We start from the raw sequence: 26,858 nt of genomic DNA, 5'->3' as shown, positions 1-26,858 counted from the left end.
TTAAACATGTAATGGGACATAGAAGAGCAACCTTTAGGAACAGCACTGAGCAGCCAAAGTACTTCACATTTGTAACACTCAGAACCCAATGACTAATAGTAAGACCTCAGGATGGGGACTCTCTCATCTGCCAGGCTGCTGGGTCTGCCCCCTTTTCCTCCCAGCTCTGGAGTACATCACTGCTCCATATCTCTTCCCTTCTTTTGTCATCTAAACCTAAACCCTTTTCCAGCTCTACCTCCTCAAAGCCCCACATGCTCCTGAAGAATATGTGGCACTCTAATTCCAGTCTTAAGAGTAGATTTCTCACACATAGATTAGTTGGAAGAAAAGCTGCAGATCAGCATTGTTGGATTCAATAGCATGTAAATATATTGCCAAATATACTGCTTTCAGTAATTCCCCCTACCCCCGTTATACACGTAACAAAAGCAAAATTTTTCAAAATGTTCTCAAGAAGCAATGTCATACATGCTTATTATTATTACGTATACTCTGGATTCAATGGGCTTTTCCCTTCCTTTATTTAGAAACAGTGGGTTTTTTTTCTGTAATTCAACCAAACCAGCAAAGAATGGTTTCTACCTGTCATCCAGACCAGCTCCTCTCTTAATTGAGAGACAAGCACAAACCATCCTTTTCCAATCTAGAGGAAGATTAGATAAGAAAATAAATGAAATACATGACTTCTTACTGGAGGCGTCATGTTCTGGCGACGCCCCTGTCCGGTTTAGCGAAGGGGAAAAAAGTCCTGATACATTACATGATGCCGCCGTGACAACGTGAGTTTGACAACCCTATTATAAGACATGTAAGCAACATAAAAAGGGATAAATAGTGCCATTCATGAATTTAGTAAAACTAAGGGCAAACTGCAAGACCATCTATTAATATCTGCAACTGACTGGGCAAATCCTTCTGTCTAAAACAGCTTTCCCCCTCCTATCCAGGTTGATGGCTTGGTCTGATGGGGGTAGAGAAAGGATGGTGGATTTGTGCAAGGGTTAGGGTTAGGATTGTGCACACCTTCATTTGTGTGAACAGCGGGTGCATGCTGCTGCTCACACGAGGGGGCTGCACACACCAGTGCCCACTGCCGCACACGCCAACACCTGCTACTCATATGCATGAAGCTGTGTGTGCATTCATGCTCACCCACAGGTAGTGTGGCCCAGTTCTGAATGGGCCGCAGTGCAGTAGTGGGCCACAGCCAGGAGGTTGGGGACTTCTGGTCTAAAATATATTGCATCTGAGGTGATAAAAACATCTCCACTACTGATATTTTAACTATTGCGCTTGTTCATCATGAAGCTGTTCTTCAACAATCACCATTATGTCAGAGTTAAGTAAATTTGTTTAAATTACTTTGGAGCACCAACCGAAGAGTTGACATTTAAAAATGTTTAAAACACATGTTGCTATACTTCTTACCGCCATAGACATCGTCTGTACAAATAACAGTATCTCCTGCCTTCAGTAAGTGTGCAATATTCAGAGTTGCTGCTAATCCAGAAGCATATGCTAAACCTGAAGTAAAAATAGAAGCAAATGAAATTTGATTAATTCATAAAATGTTTTTTTCAATATATTTAAACATTACAGCAAATAGGTACTATCACCAGAGGTGTTATTCAGACAATTCTGACAGGTTCTGGAAAACTGGTAGCAGAAATTTTGAGTAGTTCAGAGAACTGGAAAATCCCAGCTCTGGTTGGCCTCACCCACCATCTATTCTCTGCCTCCTGAGTCCCAGCTGATTGGCTGGGTCTTCTTTTGTTGCCCTGCACAGGAGAACGGAGCTGAAAAGCATGTTACTGAGGTAGGGAGGAAATGGGGATTTTACAGTATCCTTCCCCTCCATGCCCACTAAGCCACGCCCACCAAGCCACGCCCACAGAACCAGTAGTAAAAAAAAATGAATACTAGCGACTATCACCTGTGACTCTGAATGCCTATCTGTTGGATAAGCATGTAGAAGCTTTGCCCCATAAATTGACTCAAGAGATTTAAGTACAACCAAATATTTTAGCCATTAGATTAAGTCTGGAGACATGGATTAATATAGATATCAATACCTCAGAACAAAATATGGTTTAACAAAACACATAAAATGAAATGATGCTCCTGCACAATGTCAGAGGTGATTATATCTAGGTTTCAAATTCAAATAGGTTAGTTTTCTAGTCTTCATTCAAGAATATAATCATTACTATTCCTATTAGAAATATTGATAGCTCACAGTATTTGCCACCATCTAGTGCTGCTACAGCCTTTTCCAAGCAGTCACGGCTGGGATTTCCACAGCGGCTATATTCAAAGCCCTAAAAGAGAGAACACAGAATGTCAAACTTCTTTACCAGACATTGGTGCAACTAGCGTGAAGTTTATAAAAATTTACTGGACTTTCCAGGCACCAATTTACTTAAGAAATCCAATCATGTATGTGAATTAAGGTTTGAGAACTAAAAAATATTTTTGTAAAAATGAATCCACAATTGATCTGAGTTAGAGGCTGATGAGTGAGCAGCCTTATTTAAGGATTCAGTATTAGATTACTCAAATGTGAAGAATACCCTACCTTTATTTGGGTTCCTGCATCATGCTAAGCCAGGGATGTCAAACTCAATTTCACTGAGGACCGCATCTAGACAGTGATATGAGTCAAGTAATTTAACAACCAGTTCTCCTAATCACTGGCTGGGTAGGAGTGGCTGCGGGATGGTCATAAGACTGAGTGGGCATGGCCCACTCGACATCACTCATGGCAAGGTGGGGTGGCGCAGGTCGCCAAAGCAGCAGTGGCGAAAGAGGCGCCGGACAATCAGGCCTGGCTGCTTCTCTCTGACACAGTGCTTCCCAGACATGGCTTATAGCTCTGAGCTCAAAGCAGTGGGAGGCAAGTGCTGCTTTGAGTGCAAATGTACCACGACAGATGCAGAATGCTGTTGCTGCACAAAGGCAAGTACAGGGACACTTCACTCCCACACTAAGGTTCCAGCCATCGCTGCCGCTTCATCTGCCTGCACTGCCCCACTTTGCCACAATAGCACCCTTACCTTGCTCTGGCTGGAGAGGGCTGCACTACTCCTTGCACCACTTCTTGTATCACCCTCTATGGTGGAGATTTCCATCCCCACCTGGAGCGAGTCTCCCTCCCCTGCCGTCGCCCTTATCTTCTCAGGCCAGAAGAAGTGACTGGGAGGGGAGGGGCAAGGCCAGCCAGTGGTGGGATCAGCTCGTTCTCCGAACTGTGCGAAAAATTAACCGGTTGGATTGAACCGGTACGAACTAGCCCACCACTGCATCAGAGTTATGTTTGATCTTGGGGGGGGGGCATGCGTGAATGTGGCTAGGGTGGACATGGCCTGTTTGACATCACTTGTGTCAGGCGTCTGGCCCAAGAGCTCTGCCAGCAAAAACTGTGAGCTCTGTTTTTGCTGGCAGAGGCACCATGGGCTGGGCCTTCACTGTTTCCAGGCCAGATCTAAGCACCCCATGAGCCAGATACGGCCCACAGGCCTTGAGTTTGACACCCCTGTGTTATGCCATTGCATGGTTTCACACAGAATATTGACTAAACCACAATGGTTGTGTTTACATATCATATAATAGGCTATATTAGTTTTGAATTTGTTTTATGGATTGTTATGAGCCATCTAGAGTCATTGTATGAGATAGGAAGCCATGCAAGTCTTGTAAGTAAATAAATAAATAAACCAAAGCGGTATCTTAAATGCACGAATGCTTTTCCTCATGTCCTCTATTTAAAAAACAAAAACAATAAACTTCTCATAAAATTCATGCCTATTACTTTACTGTACTTTGCAAGATAATGTTAAGCAAGTGAGCTAGAACTGCATTTTCAGCAAAAATGAAAAAAGAAATTTCTTGTACTTTTCTAACTTAAGCTGACTCGCTTACTTGGCTACAGATTAAAAAAAAAAGCTGCATAGTTGATCTTTGTATTTATTGCTATGTTGTTTCCTGCATTATGGCTATATAAATTAACTCTACAATCATTCTTGCATCAGAATTGATTATTCACAGGCCTTAATACATCTTCCACAAAACTGCAACAATGCAATTTGTTGCAAATTAGCCAGGAGGCAGAAAAAAATTAAGGTAATAAGGTATTACTGTACATTAAAAATGCAGAAATGTCACAGAAAGTTTTTTTTTGTACTGTCCTTCAGTTTTAGCTTTAACAGCACCTTTCTGGCTAAACATTCATAGATTAACTAGTTATGCATTAAGTGTCTTCTTGGACTTTAAGCATATCTTAAATTGCTGTAGAAAAACCAAGAAAAAGAAGTTTGGGCATGTAAAAGCTTTAAAATAATTGCCATGCTACTTTTACCAAATGTGGTATTTGGGGCATGTGATTGCTAAAACTGTATTTTGGATGGTTGCCACTTATTTATGTAATGTTCATGTTGTAGTGAATAATAGAGAGAGAGACAAGTTTGTTTTGCCTTGCCCTTAAGTGTTTTCCGAGTTAAAGTGAGTGAGCATTTCCTTCAAATTACTCAGAACTATAACAAGATTCCTGAAATTCAACACTGATGAAATACTTTAAGTGGACAAATATAAATATCACTGTATAGTGAGCTGGAAGTTTCACTATGATTTTTATAACATGGAACTGGGAATGACCTTTTTTTTAAAACCCATCATTTAAAATGTCTAAAACAAGCTATCCTGAACACCAAAGTCAATCTAAAGAAAAACATATTTCTACCAAGCAAACAATCAGGGAATAAATCTAGATTCCACCAGCAAGCTATGAGGTGTCCCATCCCCCTCGTCTGTCCGTCCCCCATGATTTCATCAAATATACTTATGCTGATCAATATGAGACACGAAGATCTTCACAAGAGAAACTTAAACCCCAGCAAATACAAATGTAAATATATGGCTTCTTGAAGAGCTGGTTCCCAAATCAGATCTTAAAGGTCATACTGGCTCCTTTAAACTCTCCATAGAAATGGATAGTCGTTGTTACATAAGAGTTACATGCTCCTATAATTGGGCTTGGTCAGAGGCCAGTAGTCTGCAGTAGTCGGCTCAACTGAATGCATTTGAAAGGCAGAGCAGATTTTGAAATGGGATATAATTCAACCATGTGTTACAGTGGATAGTTCTAAGATCTCCAAGAATGAATGCAGATAACATGCCAGTCTTAGCTGGGCAAATATACCAGCTGCAAATCCAAGTAAGTATTGGGATTTTAACTCCAATAAAAGGCGGCTGAAGTCCAATTTTCCCTGTCCTGAAAGTTTAACTTATTTCTCTAGTGGTTTTTTTTTTAAAGCATGCAGGAGTTGGAAGAATAGGGCATGTCCTAGATTGCCATATGGATGAGCAGTGTCAATTCCAAACAAGGAAAACAACCCACAAACCATACATAAGGGGTTTTATTTTGAAAGAAATCCCACAAGTCCCACTAACAATTGTGCCTACAGTCCCTGTCCTTTTGTCCCCATTTATTTGTACCTATTTCCTGTATTCTTACTCATGTTTCTACTTACACCTATTATCTTGTAAGCGATTGACAAATCAAATAAATAAATAAAATAAATAACAACTACTTCTGTGGTTAGGATGCTGTTTCTTACACAGAATCAGAATCTGCAGGCCTGTCCTTTGAACTAATTAATGGTATTTTCGTCCTGAACTCTGGAGACACTGTTTTTCAAAGGCCTCAGTATTGGAGAAGAATATTGCTCATTTTTATCAGGAAAATCAAAAGGACTACCTGAAAGCAAACACACATCAGGGCTATTGCATTTCCTCCCCTCCCTCCCCCTCCCCACAGCCACAGGATTCCCGCCCCCCCATCTCTCACAAGTTTCGGCCATTAGATTACCTCGTGGCAAAAATGACTAGAAGAGTACTATCATGAACATTTTGCACTATCCATCATTTTTCCCCACCGATTCTTCATCATTGTTAGTCCTTCTGACATTTTTTTAGAATGGGCAACTGCGACCCTGCATTTTAGTGAGGCAGAATATCAGAGGCTCAAGCATATGTTCCTCCTTCCCTCCCTTTAAAAACAAAAAACACGACAGCCTTCTGAGGAAGGTCTCAGGAACAGGAGCCTCAAGCTTTAGGAAATTACTATCAGAGGCTTGAGAAGAGATCCGGGCGGCAGCTCCTCTGGGGAGCACACATTGTGCAATTCCCCTAAGAGGAACAGATGCAGGCGCTTGAGGCAGGAGTGTGTGGTTCAGCGATGCGGAGGCCGGATAAAGGAAGGAAGAAAAAAAAAAACCCACACCACCTCACGACTTGTCATCAACGGAAGGTGCCCGGGTTGGCTTTCGAGATGTCGCAAGTCTCTGCGGGGGTTCAGCCACAGGCGACCGAAAGGGAGAGAAACTCTCCCCACACCCCACTCCGGCGTCGTCGGCCATCCTCTTCTCCCCCACCCCTCCCATCCCCTCCCCTCCTCACTCACGCTGTGCTGCCCGGGCGCCTGCTGCTTGAAGGTGGTCGCGAGGGAAATGGGGGGCACCACGGCCAGCGAGCTCCATTGTTCGGGTTCTTGCCCCACGTGGATCGCCTGCGTGGCGAAGTGCCTGAAAGGCGGCAGGAAACCGGAGCGGCTCTCTTTCGCGCCTTCCATTCCGCCCGCGACAGGTAGCTCCCGTGCCGGCGACTCGGCAGCGGCAGGAGGCTCGGATGGGGAAGCGAGGAGCGAGCGAGCGATCTGGGCAGCTCCCTCGGACTCGGCTGGCGCAATATCGCCGCGAGTTGCTCCTTTACCGGCTCGTAGGGTAAAGTGCCTTAAGGCGGGGACGCTCGGCTGGGGTTGGCTGGCCGGAGCGTCGCATCACACCGCGATGGGTGGAGACCCGGCAGCCCTGTCCTGCCATATGCTGGCCCGATCCCAGTGTCCGATTGGCGCAGGAGGGAGGCGCGTCGCCCGGTGCCCGGGTTTGTTCTGGGGTCGAAGGACGCGGTGGGTGGGTGGCGGGGAGCACAGAGGGTTGGCGCTGCTATGCCGGATCGATTCTTGGTTAGGATGCTGCCTTCCCATCCTCCGGATCATCAATGGGAGGGAGGGAGGGAGGGAGAGACAGAGGGAGGAAACGCGGATGGCTGGATGGGGAAAGAGCCCGGTAGAGCGTGCCGCTTCCCGCAGCGTTGGACTGAGAGAGGTTCATTGTGCGACCGGATTTGGGCTGCATCCCCACTTTTAAAAATTCACTTCCGGCTATTTCCAAAGAAACTGCAAAAAGTGGCGTCATCATTTATTGGAGGGAGGGAGAGAGGAGGCTCAAGAAGAGACTGGACCGCCATCTGCCAGCAATGGTGTACGATTTCCTGCTTTTGGGGGGAGCGGGGGCTGGACTATTTATTTATTTTTTATTTTATTTGGTTTGTCAATTGCTGACAAGATGATAGGTATAAGTAAAAACATAGTTATGAATACATGGATACATATAAGAAAAATCAAAGAAAATAGGAGAGGGCGGTAAGCACATTGGTGCGCTTATGCACGTTATCACTAGATGACCTACAAGGTCCCTTCCAAATTCTGTTAATCTGTAAAGAGGGGGAAAGAGAGAGGGAGGGAGGGAGGGAGAGAAAGAGAGACAGAGACAGAGAGAACTGTGGAAGAAAGAAGAAAAGAATACGTTTATTCTGATGGTTATCTGTCTCTGAATTAATCATGATCCCGAAAAGGCTTGGACGGCCAGAAGCGAATGCATCCATTGCAGAAATCTGTGAATGAGAAAGGCTACCACTCCTGGCCTCCCTGACCCTCCTGGCCTTAATGTTGCAGCCTTAAATGGGAAGGCTGAATAAGGACAATATTGAGGGCTTTGATGAAGTGATTGAGGGGTTTTATTTCCTGCTTTCGTGTTCCGTGAATGATCCTGACAATGTATTAGTTAGAGGACTGGAGCTATCCGGTTGGGAGAGGAAGCCTCCGGATGCAGCTGAAAGTGAAGATGCTGCATTCTCAGCTTTGAAGGATGTGAAATGGACCAAGTCCTGTGTCAGCATCTACGATGGAGAAGACATTAGAGGGCTATAGAAGGCTGTTGAAGTTTTGTCATATTCACTATGTATACAAAATGAAACATACATACATACATACATACATACATACATACATATATCAATTTTACCTGGATCTGGCAGGTGCCCAGGAAAGCCCCCTTGGAGCTGACACCTCAACTGCCTTCCTTAAATATCTCAACATTAGCCCATTAAGCTCTATCTCAGAGCTCCCAAAATTGCTTAGGAAGAATATATATAGTGACAGATGATAGATAGATAGATAGATAGATAGATAGATAGATACCAGTGTGTGTGTGTGTGTGTGTGTGTGTGTGTGTGTGTGAGTGACATGGGAAAATACCCGAACAAAGCTGAATACCATACATGTAAGTACCCGTGAAAACTTAAGAAATATATGTATATATATGCATTTGCCTGTTTAATTAGATTAAATGCATTGATGCTAGGAGACTTTAAACTTTAATGATGCATAGGAAGTTTCATCATATGGAGACAGAAGCTTTAATTTCTCTTTCCCCCACTACAATTCTAAAGAAAAGCACTGCCACACAGCAACTTTGGCTTTTTCTTTTTTGAAATCCTATTGGTATTAATGACAGCATTCATTTATAAAATTTATTGGCTGCCTATCTTAACGCAGAGTAACTCTGTGTTATAATCATTATATATATTTTACATTATGTTACATTACATACATACATATTTATACACACACACATATGTATATACATATATACATAATACAGACACACACACACACACAAAGAAGTTAAAACAAGCCAAACATTACAATCCAATTAAAGATGGGGATGGGGGCAGGATGGGGGGAGAGGTCAGATCTGTTGTTAGTCCATCAACCACCTCCACTGTGATGTTTCCCCATTGGAGCCCCTGGCTAGCTGGCAATTTTCCTATAATTTATTTATTATATTTTTAAAAAATACCTATCTTCCTCATAGAACGATTCAGGCATTGTGCAAAAAGACACAAAAACTTTATGTCAATATTATAATAACAAATGAAATCAGGAATAGTTAAAGTTCAAAATGAAACAAGGCTGGGGAATGGGCTTCAGGGAATAGCTGCAAGCTGAGCAAGTCGACAGAACTAGGTCTTCAAGCATTTATGAGAGACAGAGGGAGGGGGGGCTGTTTCACTTCTGGGAGAATGTTCCAAAGGGCGGGAACAACAGCAAAGAAAGCTCTTTTCCTGGACATCCTCCCCCCCCATCTTTAGAATTCTTATCAACGGTAATGCAGGACAACAATTTTCCTTGTGATAACTGAGGATGATATACCATGATCCTGGAAAACCATTCCCTTTTATATTTTTACAATTGCCTGAGTGATTACAATGCACTAATGTCAAATATAAATAGCCCTAATTATATAAGATTTCATGAAATGGTAGTAAAATTTATTTTTTGCCATTTATTTATACTATTGAACTGGAAAACCATAGACATTTCAATATTGTCCATAATTTTAGAACTGAAACTAATGGGACATTATTTGTGCAAATAAATTCTTAAAAGAAACAAACAGCCGTAGTGTGACCTGTGATGTGATAGGAAAACTGTAAATTTTTATTTGTTTTGGTCCTTAAGAGGATCAGGGAATGTTACCCTTTTTAAATATCAGAAATAAACGGTCACTGACAATAGTTTTTAAAGATTGCCCCGTCTTTATAAAATAACTTGGACCCCCTCCTTCTATTTCATTCCAAGTCACAGATAATTATTATTTGTATTTATTTATTTCAATATAATGGAAAGTATGGACAGTTTGCAAGAAGCATCTTAAAATGGTATCCTGTGGAGATAGTATGTATCTGAATAGGCATTATCAGCCAATCAAAGGATGAGAATTAAGTGATACCACTTTTTCTTCTCCGGTTGCAAAATATGATGGTTTTCTCAGTTTGGCACAGTAACAATGTCCTTCATCTGTAGTTGGCAGTTTCTTCATGTTGCACAACAGGATGGGATTTGCCTTATGTTATTTGACTTAAGGTCAGCAAATATTCTACTAGACTTTGAACTGCAGTTTGCATTTAACAGAATAGGGGTAGAGCATTGACCTGTGAAACCTGCATGTGTACGTTACACAATTGAAATTCCCTATTCACATCTCCTTAGATATTCATTTCCAGATCTAATAATCTAAAAAAAATAGTGGGTCACATTCCACCCACTTAGTAAATGTATTGTTGTCTACCTAGCAACAAATTTACCAACTAAAAATCAAACCCTGCCCTTTTCTCATGCTTTTAAAGGCAGACTGCAGAAATCAGTGTATTAATATTACCTGCTGCTAAAGGCATAGGAATAGAAGCAATAAAAATCCTGGGGATCATCACTTCGTAATGCTTAGGCAATATTACTAAATTCAAGTTCTATTCATTTCAATGAAACATTTGTTCTGATTAGTTTGCATATGCCTGGAGTTGTACAAAACCATTATAAGGAATTAATTTTACTAGAGTCCCTGTGAAGCCTCTTTCAGATCACAAGTAGTGCAGTCATTACTAGCCTAATTCTATGCATGCTTATGGGCCAAAAGATAATGACCAACACCTCCCCGCTCCCCTCTATCACATGATTAAACTTGGAAATGGATAAATCAACTGGCAAGGTAGGCTGAAATATTATTCGTATCAAGGAGTACATACATTTCTCTGGAATGAGCAGGGCTGCTGAGTTAATATATATTCTAGGATTATACTACGGTATTAGTTTTAAAAATCTGGTTCAAGATAATCAGTCAAATTTATAATTAGGTTTTCAACCACTAATCTTAAAGTGGATTACATCTAATTGTTATCTGCTTCTTTGGAAGTAAACTTCATTAGATCAATGAGACTGACTTTCTTGTACACATCTACAGGTAGTCCTTGACTTATGAACACAATTGAGCCCAAAATTTCTGATGCTAAATGAGACATTTGTAAAGGGAGCTTTGTCCCAATTTGCAACCTTGTTAAGTGAATAACTGCAGTTAAGTTAGTAACGTTGTTAAGTGAATTTGGCTTTTACATTGACTTTGCTTGCCAGATGGTTGCATAAGGTAATTGCATGACCCTGAAGCCATCATAAATATGATTTAATTGCCAAGCATCTGATTTTTGATCAGGTGATCATAGGATGCTGCAACAGTTATAAGAGTGAAAAACTGAGTCACTTTTTTCAATGCCTTTGCAACTTTGAATGGTCACTAAATGAACTGTTGTAAGTCGATGACTATGTGAATTGCTTTAAGTAAAGCCACAGTGATAAAGATATAACGGGGCAGATTAAAATTGGAATTATTGAAAAAAATTGCCTGAGGGCAGTTTGTGATAGCATTTACCAAAAAGTAGTCCCTTGGACCAGTCACAGCAAAATTATTGACTCCAGACCTTGGCAACATCCACTGAAAAATTCTGGCGCTTGGCCCCAACTTGGTTTTCTTTTTTAGATTTCAAAAATGCAGGAAGCAACAGAAGAGATACGCCATTACCTGAAACAATCAGGATCCAGTCCATAAATAATGTGGGGCTACATTTAATTGTGTATTAAATAATCTCTGAGTGAGCAGTTATAATCTTAAACTAGGTAGGTTAGTTGCCTACTTGAAGTAAACATAAAACACCTGTTGGTTGCTTGGGCATAATTGGTATGGAAAGGAGGCTTCAAACAGGCATTTAAAAAAAAATATCTTAGCATTTATGAAGAGTCTAAGAAATCTGGAACAATAGAATTCTATAAGGAACATGAATGGTCAAAGGCTCTAGCTAGGTTCACATTGCAAGAAAAGATCTGTTTGTCAATAGAAAAATGATAGAGGCTTCATTTGCAGCTAAGGAAGTTCCTTTCTAACTTCTGGGAGCCTTTATTTTTTATTATTGTTGAGCTGAAGGGAGTTTCTTAAGAGAATGATTTAGAACTGCTTCGTAACAAAGACTGCCTTATGTCAGGAATTTTAATGTAAGTTATAGAGATGATCATATTTGACGGATTTTAGACAATGAATCTTATTTGGGCAACAGGGATTTGGCATCAAGAAGAGGTCATTTATGAGTTACTCTCCAGCCCCTATCCCAAGTTGAGTCCCTGTCTGGGTGAATGGTGTTTTTAATTCTAATCTTGGCATTTTAAGATGCATAGACTCCAGGAATTAGCAGATGAACATAATTACTTTGTTTAAAAAATGACCAGAAATTCAGTGCACAACTAAAAGCGGTTACAATTATAAATTTTCCTAAAATTGTTTAGCTACCATGGAAAGAATGACGTTATAGGTGATATATGCAGGTTTCCTTCAAATCCACATTATTGCATAGCTGTATCAGATAACTAGAATTTATATATTTGTTATTTATCAAATTTGTAAAGCTGCCCGTCTCACCAAAAGCAATTCTGCACAGCACACACTGATCGGATAAAAAACAAACATAAAAGCAACAGACATAAAAATATAGGCATCTACATTGAAAAAATAAATAGTATAAAACAAATATAAAATACAAATATATATCTGTATTTTATATTTGTTTTATACATTTGTATTTTACAAGGAATTACAATCTTCTCTCTCCCCCTATCTCTATCTTTCCAGATGGTTCTGTAAGGCTGCCAGCCAAATAGGAAACCAGCAAAGGTTTTCATACCTCTGTGTGTAAATGAGATTTCATTTAAAGCTTCATAGAATCATAAAGTTTTAATTCTTAATTTCAGTACTATCACACTATATGCTCTGGTGGGCTGTTATTTAGCAAAAGAAATATAAAGTAGACCCAGTTATTGCATCTATTTGCTGTCACTAACAGGAAGAGAAAATTATGTGGGAAATTATATGAATTAAATCTCTTTCTTCGGGAGTTTTGGGCACATGCATGCTCAAAAATACTGTATGTCTCATAAAATAAATTATAAGAGAGAAGGAAAGAAGGTTCAGTTTGAGTCTGACTATTCTGATGTGAATCTCTGTACATCAGCATATTCTAGTGTATATTCAACTAGCAACAATCCCAGTTATTTTTGTTTGCATAATTCAGGAAACTGAAGACTTCATCTTATTTGAACTCAATATAATAAGTTATGGATATTGTATTATAGTTTTTACTAGATTTATTTCAGAATAAATTATTAAACACAGGTCCTTGGGAAGAACTCATAAGTGGACAAAAATGCCAAATCCAGTAATAGTACTGGATAGATGTTTAAAAATGCCAAATCCATTCTGAACATCTGGTTGACTGTACATCAAACCATAATAGATTGCATTAAATTTATGTTACTCAACTACTAGTAACCTTAAGAGTTTAGGGACAGACATATTTTAGATGTTTAATCATTTTTATATGAATACATTTTTTTTTATATGGGGGTCCAATATATAGACTACATACCAATGTTTACTTCTGGTTTTTGGCAAAAAAAACGAACCTAATGCAGACAATGAGTTCGCTTAATGACTCTGGCATTTGCTTAGAACCACCAAAACAAAGGTTGTAAAATTATGGATATTCACATGTTGATCTTCTTAATGACCAGCATGACTTACGACCATAACTCTGGATTCAATCATGAATGTTGAGGACGACTTGCAGTGATGGAATTCAAATAATTTAACAACTGGTTTTCTGCCCTAATGACCATTTTACGTATAAAAAACCCCATATATCGAAATATAGTTCATGCATTTAATACTTAAATAAAATAAGAGGTACACAAAACTAGATTATAAGAGTTTTAAAATATTAATAAAAAATATTAAATAATATCTGACAAAAAATAAAACTAAGATATTTTTATATTGCTTCTTGATTGAGGTCCCTTTTCTTCCCTTTTATCCGAGCATCGTCAGCTGAGTGATTTATCCTTAACCATTTTTTCACTGTAGGAGTAGGATCCCATTCCTTTGGAGGTGGGCCAATTAGACTAATAGTCATTGTGTTTGATGTATTAGGAACAGTTAGGCGACTTCTCTTTCCTGAACATATTATGTTCAACTTTGAAAAAGCACTTTCCACTTCTGCAGAATTGACCGCAATTGTTCTGACAATATTTTTAGCTCTTTGAACACTTTCAGGAATTTTATATTTCTGGGAATTTTTTAGAACATTTTCCAAGAAATCTCGATAATCATTCATATCAATTTTGTAATTAAAAATGTCATTAAATACAAACAATTTATCTTCAGCTGGTCTCCATGGAACGTCTACTTCTTCAATATTCCAATAATCTGGGTTCAAATATTTGAGAATTTGTAATATATTACTGTCTTGAAATTGGCCACAAATTGCTTTTAAATGTTCACAATCCATTAATCTTTTTTCCAAATTCATTACAATGTTTTCTAAAAGTGTTTCCCGAGGAAGCCCGACAAATTGCTGATTTTCTACAAATTTTATATTTTTGAATGTTTCTGAAGAAATTAATTCATCTACTTTTTTTTCATATGGACCCTTTCCCTTTCCAAGCATTTGAAATGCTTTAATAGATCTTGTCATGAGTATGTCAGCCTTTATTATGTCTGTATTTCGTGCTTGTAGTGCATTTGAAAGTAGGGAAATTTCATTTAGAATGTCAATCATCAATGCCAAATCAGTCAGAAAATATCTATTTTCAAGACGGGCAGCCATACCGAAGTACTTTTCCTTTGAATGAAAAAAATGATGTAGCACCGGATAAGCATGCCACACAGCTAGGGTTGACCTTAAACTACAGGCAACCCAACTTGGTCCCAAAACTCTACCAATCTGTGTAATTTCGTTTCCAAGTTGTTCAGATATTTTGGTAAGTTCCATTTTGTTCTTATTAGATTGATGAAAAATAGTATGTATTTTATCAATAAATATTTTAAAATGATTTACTTGCTTTATTTCATTTATCGAATCATCTAAACCAAGATGAAGGCGATGGTTTAAACAGTGCCATATTATGATGTTTGGAAACTCTTTTGCTATCCTAGTGCTCACTCCAGATTTTCTCCCAAGCATAATGCTGGCACCATCAGAGCAAAATCCTATTAAATTTTTTTCAAGGTAGTTCTTAGTAAGCCCAATATTATTTAAACTTTCCATAACTGAAGAAAATATTGTGTCTGCATCTTGCTTTTCCAATTCAACTAGCTCAACAAAAATTGTTGGTGATGTAACGGAATCTTCAACTTTTAAGAAAACTATAACAACTGGTTTGCACAAAATCATTGGGACTTCGTCAATAATCAAACATATTTTCAGATTATTTTCAATAATTTTAGTAAATATTTCTTTTTTAATTTCCTTTGCAATGAAATCAACTACTTTCACAGCAGTTGTACGTGAATGTAATCCTATTCCCATATCTAATCCATTTTTAATTTGCACTTCTATCTCTTCTTTTATGTCTGAAAACGGTTTACAGCTTTTTGCCAGGCAATAAACTGTATTAAATACCCTACAAGTAGTATGTAAATATTTTTCATTCTTATCTGTTCCTTTTGTTATTGAATCCTGCTCACATTGTTTTAAGTTCTTTTTATCAATATTATGAGTTTTCAGTTTTTTCTTTAGAGAAGCTTGTTTTATCTCTTTAATTTTGGAGTTACCATTTTTCATTTCAACAATTGAAGTGCTGCTTTCTTCAAGTTGGAGTGGTTGTGCTTGTGACTGTTTTGTACCATCCAAGGCCAATTCTGATACAACTGATTCCGATTTTGGTTTCTTATTCAAAAATTCTGTCAAACTGTGTTGCCTTTTCATCCTTTTAAGGGCTCCTGCAAAAAATTAAAACATGTTTTATCTTAATGTATTATAATAATATTTATTTACAGACATTAATACCCTTTATTGAAGATTACAAGATATTGTACAAAAACTTATTGAAAAGTGTATGCATCAATAACCAAGCAAGGACATATTGCAACATATTACTACAATCACCAGAGGAAATCATAGAATAAAGAGCAGGCAATAACCAGAATCAAAAGAAAAAATTGTAAAAGATAAGCCAATAGCTGGGTCAAGACAAAATTATCACAAAAACAAGGTGGTATTGCTCAAGTAGAAAAAAATATGATTCAAACTGTTGGAGGTTAAAACCCACCCATCTCCTAGGAAAGTGAAATATTTCGGGATACACTACAAAGGCAGAATATTTTCCCTAAAAGGCAGAAACTCCCCCCCCACACACACACACCTTTGTTAATGGGCCATTAAGGCCTAGGCCAGTCTATTCTACATAACAAAAATTTATCTCCTTCAGGCAGAGCCATTCAATTGCCCTTCACTGCACCACCCACCAAGTTTCAACCAAACTTAGCACACAGAGAACCTACAAAGCTAGCTATGACCAGTCAGGATACTCTTCCTGGGCCCCAGTAAGTTCAAAGCCAGAGAGGGCATAAAACCCAGGGACTCTCAGCATGTCTTCCCTTTTTTCTTCACCCAAGGCATGTGATCCTGTCCACCATTACACCATTTCTCCTAACAGCCTCCCTGTTTCCAGTGTCATTTCTCCCTCCCCACCACTTGGAACTGAGCCCTGAAGGATATTTCTTCCAACAAAACAATATGTATAAACTACATCAGTATCAATATGTGGATCCTTCCCATTCTGCATCAAGTCAACTTTGAAGAAAATTTTGAACATCTGGAAGTGAAAATCCAGGAGCAGGGGGAAAAAAAAATACCCCAGTCTCACGTACTGGGAAGGACTTTCGCTGCCAGGCTGTTTAAACATTATTTCAAAGCTTACTTGATGCAGAATGTGGATCCTTCCCATTCTGCATTAAGTAAACTTTAAAGGAAGTTAAACAGCCTGGCAGTGAAAATCCAGGGAACACAACCGCACCCAGAGGTTTTTGAGACTAGTGTACATTCATCTGCCTCCAACCCCCTTGCTTGCTGCGAAGGCAGATTGCAGCACGTAAGGGTTGGGAGGCACCTGAATGCACGCTAGCCTGGCCATTTCAGAGCTGATTCACTCAACTTAACAAAAAAAAAAAGGTACCGGAGTTCCGGTTTGCAGCGCTTCGGCGGCAGGCAGGAATCCGCGATTGTGCAGTTTTTGCCTGGGCTCGCCGCTGGAGTGCCCCGAGCCAACCGGCTTCGGGGATAAGCCACCCCGTAGAGGTGGTGAAGATAGGGGAGATCCCAGCAGGGTCGAGGGGAGTCGCACCTCTCCTCCTCAGCTGGCTAAACTCCCTTTTCCGAAGGCGGTAAGAGCGGCAGGCAGAAATGGCGGCCTCAAAGAAGCACTCATCTGGAAAAGAAAGTGCAGGAGGAAGTTAAGAAGTGAAAGTTTTGGCTGACCGGGATAAGAAGCAACAACTAAGGTATCCTGGAATTTAAACTTTAAAAAAGATACATCGCTCCCAAAGAAGATTCGGAAGCCGCGAATGAAAGTGAAAAGGGAAAGGTTTTTTTTCTCACTCTCCTTCCTTACGTTGACAGCAGATGAATGAGAAATCGGAAAAACCCGCTTTGGCAGCAGCAGGTAGTTAAACTGGAAATTTATATGCCAAGGGGACAGTAAAGATTTCTGAACACCTAAAAAACTTTTTTTTGCTGTAAGTGGGAAGGGAGAAGAAAAAAATAAGAGCAAGATTTGGATGGAGGAGGCTGCTTGGAATTTGAAAGAATCAAAAGTTAAATTGTAACAAGACTTCTAAAAGATACATTCTAACTGGAACTTTGTAACTAAACTGTAACCCCAGGAAGAGAAAGTGAAAAAAGAAGAAAGTGAACAGCTTGTGTGCATTTGGATTACTTGGTGACTTTGGGACTTTTGGAAATTATATTTGAATGATTAAAAACACTTGGGTGGTTGTTTAATTTTTTTTTTTACAATGGCATCACTTGTGGATGAACTGAAACTGGAATTTAAAAAATATAAAGAAGAGGAACAAGAAGGGAAGGGCTCTTTTGGCTCCGTTTTTCATTTCTTAGAAATGGCGATCTGTACCTATGAGAAGCTACAAGAAACTGCGTGACAAGAAGACTGGGACAAAGAAGAAGCCATCTTTAATGAACAAGTAACTTTATCTGGTGAAGAAAGGGGAAAGAGAATGGAGAATTTAAGACCTAAAAAAACAACCAAAAAAGGGAAAAATAAGGTGAAAAGTGGATATAATGTCAGAAAGCAACAGAAAAAGGGAACACGGAAGAGGGAAATAGAGGTGAAGAGACAAGGGGGTAAAAAGGGCAGAGCGAAGAAGCAAGGGAGGAAGGAAGGGAAGAGAAGCTACAAAGGTTTGGAACAAGATGTAAAGAAACAGGACTTATTTAGAGATAATGGGTAAAAATATAACTGAAAAAGAGATTCTGCAAAGGTACATAAGATTGTATTGTTATACTTGTATTAGAAATAATGTTAGAAAATTGGAACAACATATGATTATAAAATGGGATAAAATACTCAGTGTAATCCAGTGAAACTTTCTTGAATAAAATAAATGAAATGAAATAAATGAGAGAATTGAATTAGGAAGGAATGGGAACATTTTAATTACACAATGTTTTAAAATATAAAGTGAAATGGGGAGGAAGTTACTACGCAAAATTTATAAGTGTTCCCATAGAAGCATGATACGTATTTGAAAAGTAATGTGTAAAATGTTTAAGATTTAAATGAATATTAATTTTAATGATTTAATGATTTAATGAGCTCAATTGATATGAATTCTTGTTTTAATTATATTATATATTTATAATTTCTTTTCTTAAAATATAGTGTGTAGCTTTAGAATGTACCAAGCAGAATTCAAATGAAAGTTATGTATTATATTAAGTGCTATAAATTTAGGGGAAAGATATAAAGGCGTCATACTCCAATCAGTGATTACAGGAGAAATTTTGTGTTAATGAGAAAAGATAATAGACAGCTGAAACAGGACAAAGTATAATGATTTAAACTGAGATGAAATAAAATAGAATTAAGAGAGTTAAGAGAGGGGAGAAGCTATATAGAAAATGTAGAATGGTAATAAGACATGGAACGGTATATAAAAGTGAGCATGAATTTGAATTTGTGTCTGTACGAAGAGATGTACCCGGGATCAAGCTGCTTTCAAAAAATATGTTTTATGTTTTCATGTTTTGTGTTTTATTTATGTTTGTTTTTTAAAAATCAATAAAAATTTTGGAAAAAAAATAGGTACCGGTTTCTGCTGAAGCTGCACAAACCGGCTGAATCCCATCACTGGATCTATCACTTATATCACATTTTCTAAGACGTAAGGAATGACAAACCACTTCTGGCATCTTGATGAAATGACTGTAGGGAATCAGGCCAGGCAGCTTTAAGAATGACTCAAGAACAAGAAAGTGTCCTTTACAGTATTCTTTTTTCTTTCTTTCTTTCTTAAGAAACGGAGAAGGGAAATTTATCGTACCTTAAGTTAATAGTATATCCGATTCTTCCGAGCTTTATTTTCAGTCCACCGCCTCCTGTTGAATCTCCACGTAGGGATTCCCCAGCAGCGAATCCCGCTCCGATGCTTTGTATTCGTGGACGCTGCTCAATATGCTAGCTGAAGATAGTGCATGTGACTCCGACATTTGGGGTGGTTTTTTTTTTTTTTCCGGCCAAACGCTGCTTTTCCAGCCCTCGTCACCGCTCAACAGCAGGGTGAGGTTCCCGCTCGCCGAAGCTCCCGCGGTTTCCAGCTCCGCTCAGGCGAGTGGTGCTTCCCGACCTTTGCAGACCACACCACGTGACCAATAGTTTTCCCACCCCCCCACCCCCCCTCACACCGCCGGAATTTCTTCCAGTCGCTCATCGATAGGAGTAACCGTCTCGCGATACCTTTTGTGATCTCGCTAGTCCGAGCGCTCCGTGTCTCGCGAGATTCCCCCGACAAGATGGCAGCGCGGTCAAGCTGGTGAGAACGGAGCGGCGAGCGGAGGAGGAGGAGGCGGCGGTGGCTTCTCCCGTAAGAAAGCTCGGCTGGGTTCAGAGGTTCTCCGCTCGCGGAGTGTCCCCGGCTGGGGGAATGCCGACGGGACGGGACTCGCCGCCGCGGCTCTGAGCGCCCGGAATCCTCCGCAGCATTTGCAGCGCCGTGTCTCCCCATCGTGGCCCCCCAACGCCCGGGGCCGCCGTTGGCGATGACCGGAGAGAAGCTGCGCTCGCTGCGCAAGGATCACAAGCCCAACAAGGAGGACGGGGACCTGCTGGGGCCCGGCGAGGAGGAAGCGGCGGCCGCGCCTGGCGGAGGCGCTTTCACAAGCGCCCGGGCGGGAAGCGGCAAAAGCGGCCGCGGCTCGACCCACCGCATCTTCAGCAACCATCACCGGCTGCCGCTGAAAGGAGGGCCCGGCGGGGGCTCTTCCCTGGCCGGGTCCACCCTCGACCCCATCAAGCCCCCCGGTGCTCAGTTCCCCGTGCACGAGTGCGTCTTCAAGGGGGATGTGAGGAGGTTGTCGGCGCTGATCCGCACGCAGGGCATCATCGGCCTCAAGGATAACCACGGTAAGGGGCTATCCTTGCCCTTCTCTGCTTCGGGAAGGTAGAAGAGAGCCTTCTCCATAGGGCCCGTGGCTGTGGGGCTCCGTCGTAACCCTTGATTCCCCTGATTTATTGGTGGAAATTCTGCCTGTCCCTAATCTTCACTTCTCCATCTCCAGGGGAAATTATGTGTCTGCCCTTGCTTTATTTGGCAGCATCCCTCGAGTTACAACTCTCGCTTAAGAGGGGAGCGTCCTTTCTACTGTCCTGAATAATCAAATATAACCAAGCCCTGCAAATACCTTCTCCTTCCTGTTCTTTTGCCTACAACCACAGGTTCCACTTTTTTCAGATGGGCAGCTAGTACTTGGACAGGATCTTTGAAAAGTATTGGGCTGTATTTTAATTTTGAGAATTTCCAAACAGAATCTTCTTTGGAACCTAAGCGTTTAATTCAAGTTGTTCCTGTGTAGTGTTTCAGATCATGACCCGATTATGGGCTATTTTAAATGTTGAAAACGTTACTATTGAAAAGATTGTTTCTGACAAATATATGCTTGTGACTGTGCTTTTGAAGAAGTAAAATTCTTGTTGCACACAACAAGGTTGATGTTTTTCTTCTTTAAAAAGAAAATACCATTTTATGTTTTTTTTTCTTCCTGTTCTAGACTCCTAACTCTTTACATTTATGTAAATTATATTCTGTTGAAGGAAATCAATTACCTAATCAGTGCTTTAAATAACTAAATGTCTCAAGTTCAAAGAGAATGTACTAATCAGTAATGTAGGTTTAATAACTAAGCCTTTACTTATCGTTCTCTTCTACAATCTGTTTTATTTTTTTACTGATCATTATGATAAAGGAGAATATTTGTAGCTGGGGTTGAAATGAGGGGTGATGGTGTTATCTAGTTTGGGTAATGAAATGTCTGCAAGAAAATCAAGCCAAGAAAGCGAAGGACCACTGATCATTATGAGGGTAACTTTGCTAGTTTTTATTTTGTACAGTTTTTCTCCATTAGTACAAACATCCTTTGTAATTCATTGCTGCCTGTTATTAAAATGAAGTGTGAGTAAATGGCAAACTTGCCAGCTTCTTTCCTAAACACTAATCAGAGTAAATTCATACCGTTAGCAGTATGCAGCACCTGTTCATAGGAAACACTGCCCTTCTTGTAAGAGAATAGGAATGCAACCCTTCTGGAAAAAAACAAAACCTTATCCCTTCAGATATGTGTTAGTGTTACTTTTTGTTATGTTTTTCCAGCATAGCGAACCCACCTTTCTTTTTCATCTCTGGTGAATTGCTGTTAGCTAGTTTTTAAGAGAGTGATATTGTCTTAATAACCATGTTTCATTTTTAATAACATGAATTAAAAATAAGTTACTTCTCTAACCATCGATATTACTCTAATAGTAGACAATACGTGTAGCTCAGTGTTGAACTGTGAAGTTCTTGGTGTTCTTTGACCATGGTTGCTTGCTTGCTTGCTTGCTTGCTTGCTTGCTTGCTTGAAGACATTTAATTTGCCAATTAGGTAACATTGCAGCAAATGAATATAGGGTTTGCTTTTATACACTAGTAGATTGCAGACTAGAATTCTGAATTAAACTATAATTCAGTTAGGATGCTGATAATTTTTCCTCAAATTCAGATTCAAAAGAAATGGATTTAGGATATATGTTGAACCTCTTAGCATCTAAAGCAAGGTTGTACACAATATTTTCCTTGAGACCTGGGAAAGATGGTCCCATGTGGCCAGCAGGTGCCTTGCAAAGGGTCAGGTGGGCAGGCTTCATAAGCAGTAGGAGCAAGAAGACGGCAAAGGTCAACTGGAGCAGCAGAGCACAAGGCAGGAGTTTTGTTGGAGTGCAGGAAGGCAAGGGCAATTGTACCTGGACAGCTGAGGCTTTCTGGGGTGGCTGCAGTTTTGTACCACACTACTGGCTCTTTCAAAATGGCTGTGGCTTTGTGTTGCATTATTGGGATAAACTGATCTTCCCAAATTGGCCTGCAGCTTTGCACTGTTCTACTGGGTTTCCGAGGGTGCAGCCATAGCTTCACTGTAGCTTCACACCATGCTGCACTGCTGGGATGGCTGAAGTTTCCAGGATTGGCTGCAGCTTCGCACTATGTTGTGGCCCAGGGGCTTCTTGCAGCCTTAGAGCTATGCCAAGAAGCCCCTCAACCACATCATGGCAAGCCGCCCAAAGTCATACAGTTCCGCACAGCTGCTCCACAAAGTAAGAGTGCCAGGCAGCCAAAAGGGCAGTTGTGAAAAGAGTTGTGGGGAATGGGCAGTTGTGGAAAGTTGAAAGGAAGGCAGTCACATGGAAAAACTGAGGGCTCAGGGTTGAGAGGGACCAAGCCAGAATGCCTCAGATTGGGGTGGGTTCTTGGCTAATGACTGGTGGAATTTAATTAATGACAACGGAGGGTGCTGTCACTAAACAATGCAGTCATGTGACATTGAACTTTATAGCTATATTACTTAGCAGTGGAAATACTAGTCCCAATTACTACCATGACTCAAGGATTATCTGTATAACTCATAAATCATCCAACAAGTTTTAAGAAGAGACTGCAAATTACGAAGGAATAGGTATTGCATGGCACGTGGCTCATAAATCCTTTTCTAACCATCTTCCATAACCCTAAATTAAATTGATTTAAGTATATATTATATTCCAAATTACATATGTCTAATGTGTTCTGTACCTGATAGTCATTTTTAATTACGTATAACATTTGCTGTTGAGAGTAGACAAACTTTAACACTCCCAACTTGCTAAATTACAATTCTTAACATCTCAGGGCAACATGCTGAAGAATGCTGTGAGTTGTAATTTAACAAATAATTGGAAGAACACAGTTTTTCTATCACCTAGTAAAGAAATCTGAATTCTTCCTATATGTTTAAACACCAGCAGTATCAAAACAGTCTAGGTTTTAAGGTTATCAGTAATATATTTGTTCAGTTGATTCCTGGCAATTGCCTAGACCAGGGGTCCTGAGCCCCCGGTCCATTGACCAGCACCAGGCTGTGGCATGCCAGAAACCGGGCCATGCAGACAAACAAAGACCCATCCACAGGATTCAGGCAGCACGTAAAACCACATCCTCTCCAGTCCACGGAAAAACCCCTCTCCATGGAACTGGGCCCAGAAGCCCAAAGGGTCGGGGGGGGGGGGCACTGGCCTAGAAAAACTCTTTCTGTTTTCTTAACAACTTTTTTGGAAGTGGTTTGTCATTGCCTCCTTCCTAGGGAATGGGAGAGAGTGATAGATCCAAGCTCATCCAGCTGATTTTGTGTCCAAGGCAAGATCAGAACTCACAATGTCCTGCTTTCTAGCCTGGTGTTGTAACCATTACAAGTTGGCTGTCAGATGTTTCATCAGTCAGTATTCAAGGAATAAAGCAATTATTCCTTCTCATGCCTCTGTATATGTTTCTTTGCAATACAAATATGAACAAGAATAGAGTTGTCACCAATTTTTAAGACTAGTTAAAGCATTAAATTTGTGTTCTGTATGATTGCAATGTGTGCCAATACAAAGCCAAGGTATTAGAGGAAACACTATACTGTTTTAGTTAATGCTGAACAGAACTTTACATCTGAAAATTTCATTAGAAATTAATAGTGGAATGTAAGCCCAGTGCTTAATGCATGCTTAACATCATGTATATTAATGCTGAGATAATCAAGGTTGCCAACTTGAAACATATTTTAATATGCTAAATTACTTGTATATCTTCTTTTTTTGTGTAAACAAAACATAATTAAATCTGGAAAGAGAGATGCAGTTATACAGCCTTACAATAATAAATACTTTTGACAATTGAAAATTGCAGGCGTATAAATTTATAAACTTGTAGTAAAAAGGATTGTAACATTATAGTGATATATGCCTTCACTTTTCATAGATTTTTCACATGCTGAGTGTCCGTACTAAAAATGTAATGCTTGCATTTAACAATTTCATTGTATTTTTAAAGGCACTGGAGATATTTTTCTCCAGGTTTGTCTTCAGTAAAGTTCACAGTGTTTATTGGATTTCAATAAAATGGGTTAAGAGTTTGCTTCTAAGTTGCTGCACTGAATGCTCCAATTAAAATGTAACCTTTATAATCTGATGGCAGACTTATTCATATATTAAAACAGGTTTTCATGTAGCCACAGACATGGTTTGGTACAGTATATCTTTACAAGTAATAGTGCAAAGAGACCTCATTACTTGATTAGATATGGTAGGTTAACAGGAGCAAAAGGAATATTGAGAAGAAAGAATATAAGGCAGTGAACTTTGTATGAATAAAAATCTACTTTGTGTGATGTTGGAGATACCTCCAATTTATCAGGTTAGTGACTCCAGCTAGCAAATGTAATAGCTTAGCATAGTTTAACAAACACTGTACTACTGCCGTTTAATCTTATTTCTATACTTCTATATACTATTTTGTTACAAAACTCAGAATGGTACAAGTCTGCTAACTGCATCAAAAAATTTATTGTTCGCTTATTTTGTGTATATTACTGTTCCAGTTGTGCTAAGGCGTGTTGCTTAGTTTTACATCTCTCCTCCTGTGATTTTTTTCAGCTTTTTCTTCCTTTTTTCCTTTCTTTTTTTCCTCTGTCATAAAAACAAATGTTGATGTTCTCTTGAGCCTAATTGCTAGATGCATATCAAATTCTTTCCTCTTGTACCACAAATGCAGAAAACAACGTATCTTCTCATATAATTTGTAATTGTTATGCATAGTACTTACTTAACAACCAGTTGCTTCATAATGTTCAAAGTTATGTCTGATCCCACAAAAGCTACTTATGACCCGATTCTGGAATTTTGATAGCTGCGCATACCCCCATGGTTATATGACCACATTTCAGGTGCTTGGCATTATAGCCAGTTCCAATGTTCTGCAATCGCATGACCATGATTTACCTAATGATTTATTTTTTTGCTGGTTTCCAGCCTTTTTAGCTGGTTTCTGGCAAAATAAGGACATAGAACTACATGAATTTGCTTAATGATTGTGATGTTTACTTAACTGCAAAAATTTAATTGGATCCAGTTGTTTGGGTATGTTGACTTATGACAGAAATGCCCGGGCTCCATTAATGGTCCTAAGTCAAGTACTACTTGTGTTCCACTTCCTTTATTCTTTTCAATTTATTTAAAACATTTATTTGTTCCATGGAGGTTTGTGTGGCAAGATAGGGCTTAATTTCAGATTATTTTATTGTGCTCCACCCAGTTTATAAATCTGGTTTGAGACTATGAATAAATACATAGTTTTGGAGGGGGATTGAATAGTGACTTAGATCTGTCTATTGCAATAACACTGGAGACTTTCAGACCTCAATTTAGGCCAGAATTGTGTCCTCTTTCTTCTAGCAACCCTCATCCCCATCCCATTTTATTATATTTCCTCTTGTAAATTCCTAACTATAAAAATAATATGTAAATTAATACATGGGTATATCATTTTATTGATTCTGGTTACTTGTATCAAATTAAAAATAATGTTACATATCCCCTAAATAAGCTTAAGATAATTAGCAGGTTATTTAATTGCACGGAGTAATATTTCAGTTAATTTAACCCTTTTTTTTCTTTATAGGGAATACTCCTTTACATCTTGCTGTAATGCTGGGGAATAAAGGTTGGTAAATATATGTAGATATATCTATTTTTGTGATAATGTATTATCTACCATTTAACCTCCACAAACCAGATTTTTCTTCCCTTAGCTGCTAAAGCTTATCATATTTTGAAATAGCTTGAAGACTGTGCTAGAACAAAACAAAAGAATTTCTGTCTATCCTTTTTTCTCCTACTCTCAATTATGTTTTAAAATAAAAAAAATAGCTATGGGAAGTGAGTAAGTAACAGAAGAATAGTAAAAGTGAACTTATCTTAGGGAAAGGAAGCATAGGCAGTTAGCAAGACATCCCCAATAAAGGAGTGATTTTTCAGGTGGTGACCACAGACCACTTCTCAGTTCCTATGCTTTCTGGCTGATGGTTTGGTCACTTTTGAATGCTGGCGGTGCTTTCACTCCAGTGGTAGCATGAGACAGAGTCTACAACCCACACAAGTGCCTCAGGTAGTACAGCTCATCCAGGATGGCACGTCAATGTGAGCTGTGGCAAGAAGGTTTGCTGTGTCTGTCAGCATAGTGTCCAGAGCATGGAGGCACTACCAGGAGACAGGCCAGTACATCAGGAGATGTGGAGGAAGCCGTAGGAGGGCAACAACCCAGCATCAGGACCGCTACCTCCGCCTTTGTGCAAGGAGGGACAGGAGGAGCACTGCCAGAGCCCTGCAAAATGACCTCCAGCGGGCCACAAATGTGCATGTGGCTGCTCAAACAGTCAGAAACAGATGCCATGAGGGTGGTATGAGGGCC

General features: G+C 39.6%; 2 protein-coding genes and 1 pseudogene across 4 annotated transcripts in view; 1 reads left to right on the top strand and 2 right to left on the bottom strand.

Moving 5' to 3' along the window:
• CTH (cystathionine gamma-lyase) overlaps window positions 1-6,748 on the bottom strand; it is a 28,363-nt gene extending 21,615 nt beyond the window's left edge. Inside the window, exons 1-3 of the mRNA XM_026700169.2 lie at window positions 6,461-6,748; window positions 2,240-2,321; window positions 1,432-1,527 (exon numbers count right to left, since the gene is read on the bottom strand). Of these exons, the coding sequence (XP_026555954.1) occupies window positions 1,432-1,527; window positions 2,240-2,321; window positions 6,461-6,628 (346 nt within the window). The 5' untranslated portion in view covers window positions 6,629-6,748. The remainder of the gene's footprint in view (window positions 1-1,431; window positions 1,528-2,239; window positions 2,322-6,460) is intronic.
• A 6,955-nt stretch (window positions 6,749-13,703) lies between these two features.
• On the bottom strand, window positions 13,704-19,882 carry LOC113436039 (E3 SUMO-protein ligase KIAA1586 pseudogene; annotated as a pseudogene). Of its 2 annotated transcripts, XR_015742891.1 has the most exons (3): window positions 19,392-19,882; window positions 17,009-17,260; window positions 13,704-15,773 (listed from the first exon to the last, which is right to left on the bottom strand). The product of XR_015742891.1 is annotated as an E3 SUMO-protein ligase KIAA1586 pseudogene, transcript variant X2 (transcript). The 2 variants fall into 2 exon arrangements; XR_015742890.1 differs by lacking the exon at window positions 17,009-17,260 and having other exon boundaries at window positions 19,392-19,779.
• ANKRD13C (ankyrin repeat domain 13C) overlaps window positions 19,844-26,858 on the top strand; it is a 29,807-nt gene continuing 22,792 nt past the window's right edge. Inside the window, exons 1-2 of the mRNA XM_026700165.2 lie at window positions 19,844-20,470; window positions 26,070-26,111. Of these exons, the coding sequence (XP_026555950.1) occupies window positions 20,107-20,470; window positions 26,070-26,111 (406 nt within the window). The 5' untranslated portion in view covers window positions 19,844-20,106. The remainder of the gene's footprint in view (window positions 20,471-26,069; window positions 26,112-26,858) is intronic.

Source organism: Pseudonaja textilis, chromosome 3 (assembly GCF_049901715.1).
Source record: "Pseudonaja textilis isolate UNSWEBS1 chromosome 3, rPseTex1.2, whole genome shotgun sequence".
NCBI lineage: Eukaryota > Metazoa > Chordata > Lepidosauria > Squamata > Elapidae > Pseudonaja > Pseudonaja textilis.
This window is presented reverse-complemented; position numbering and strand designations above follow the sequence as displayed.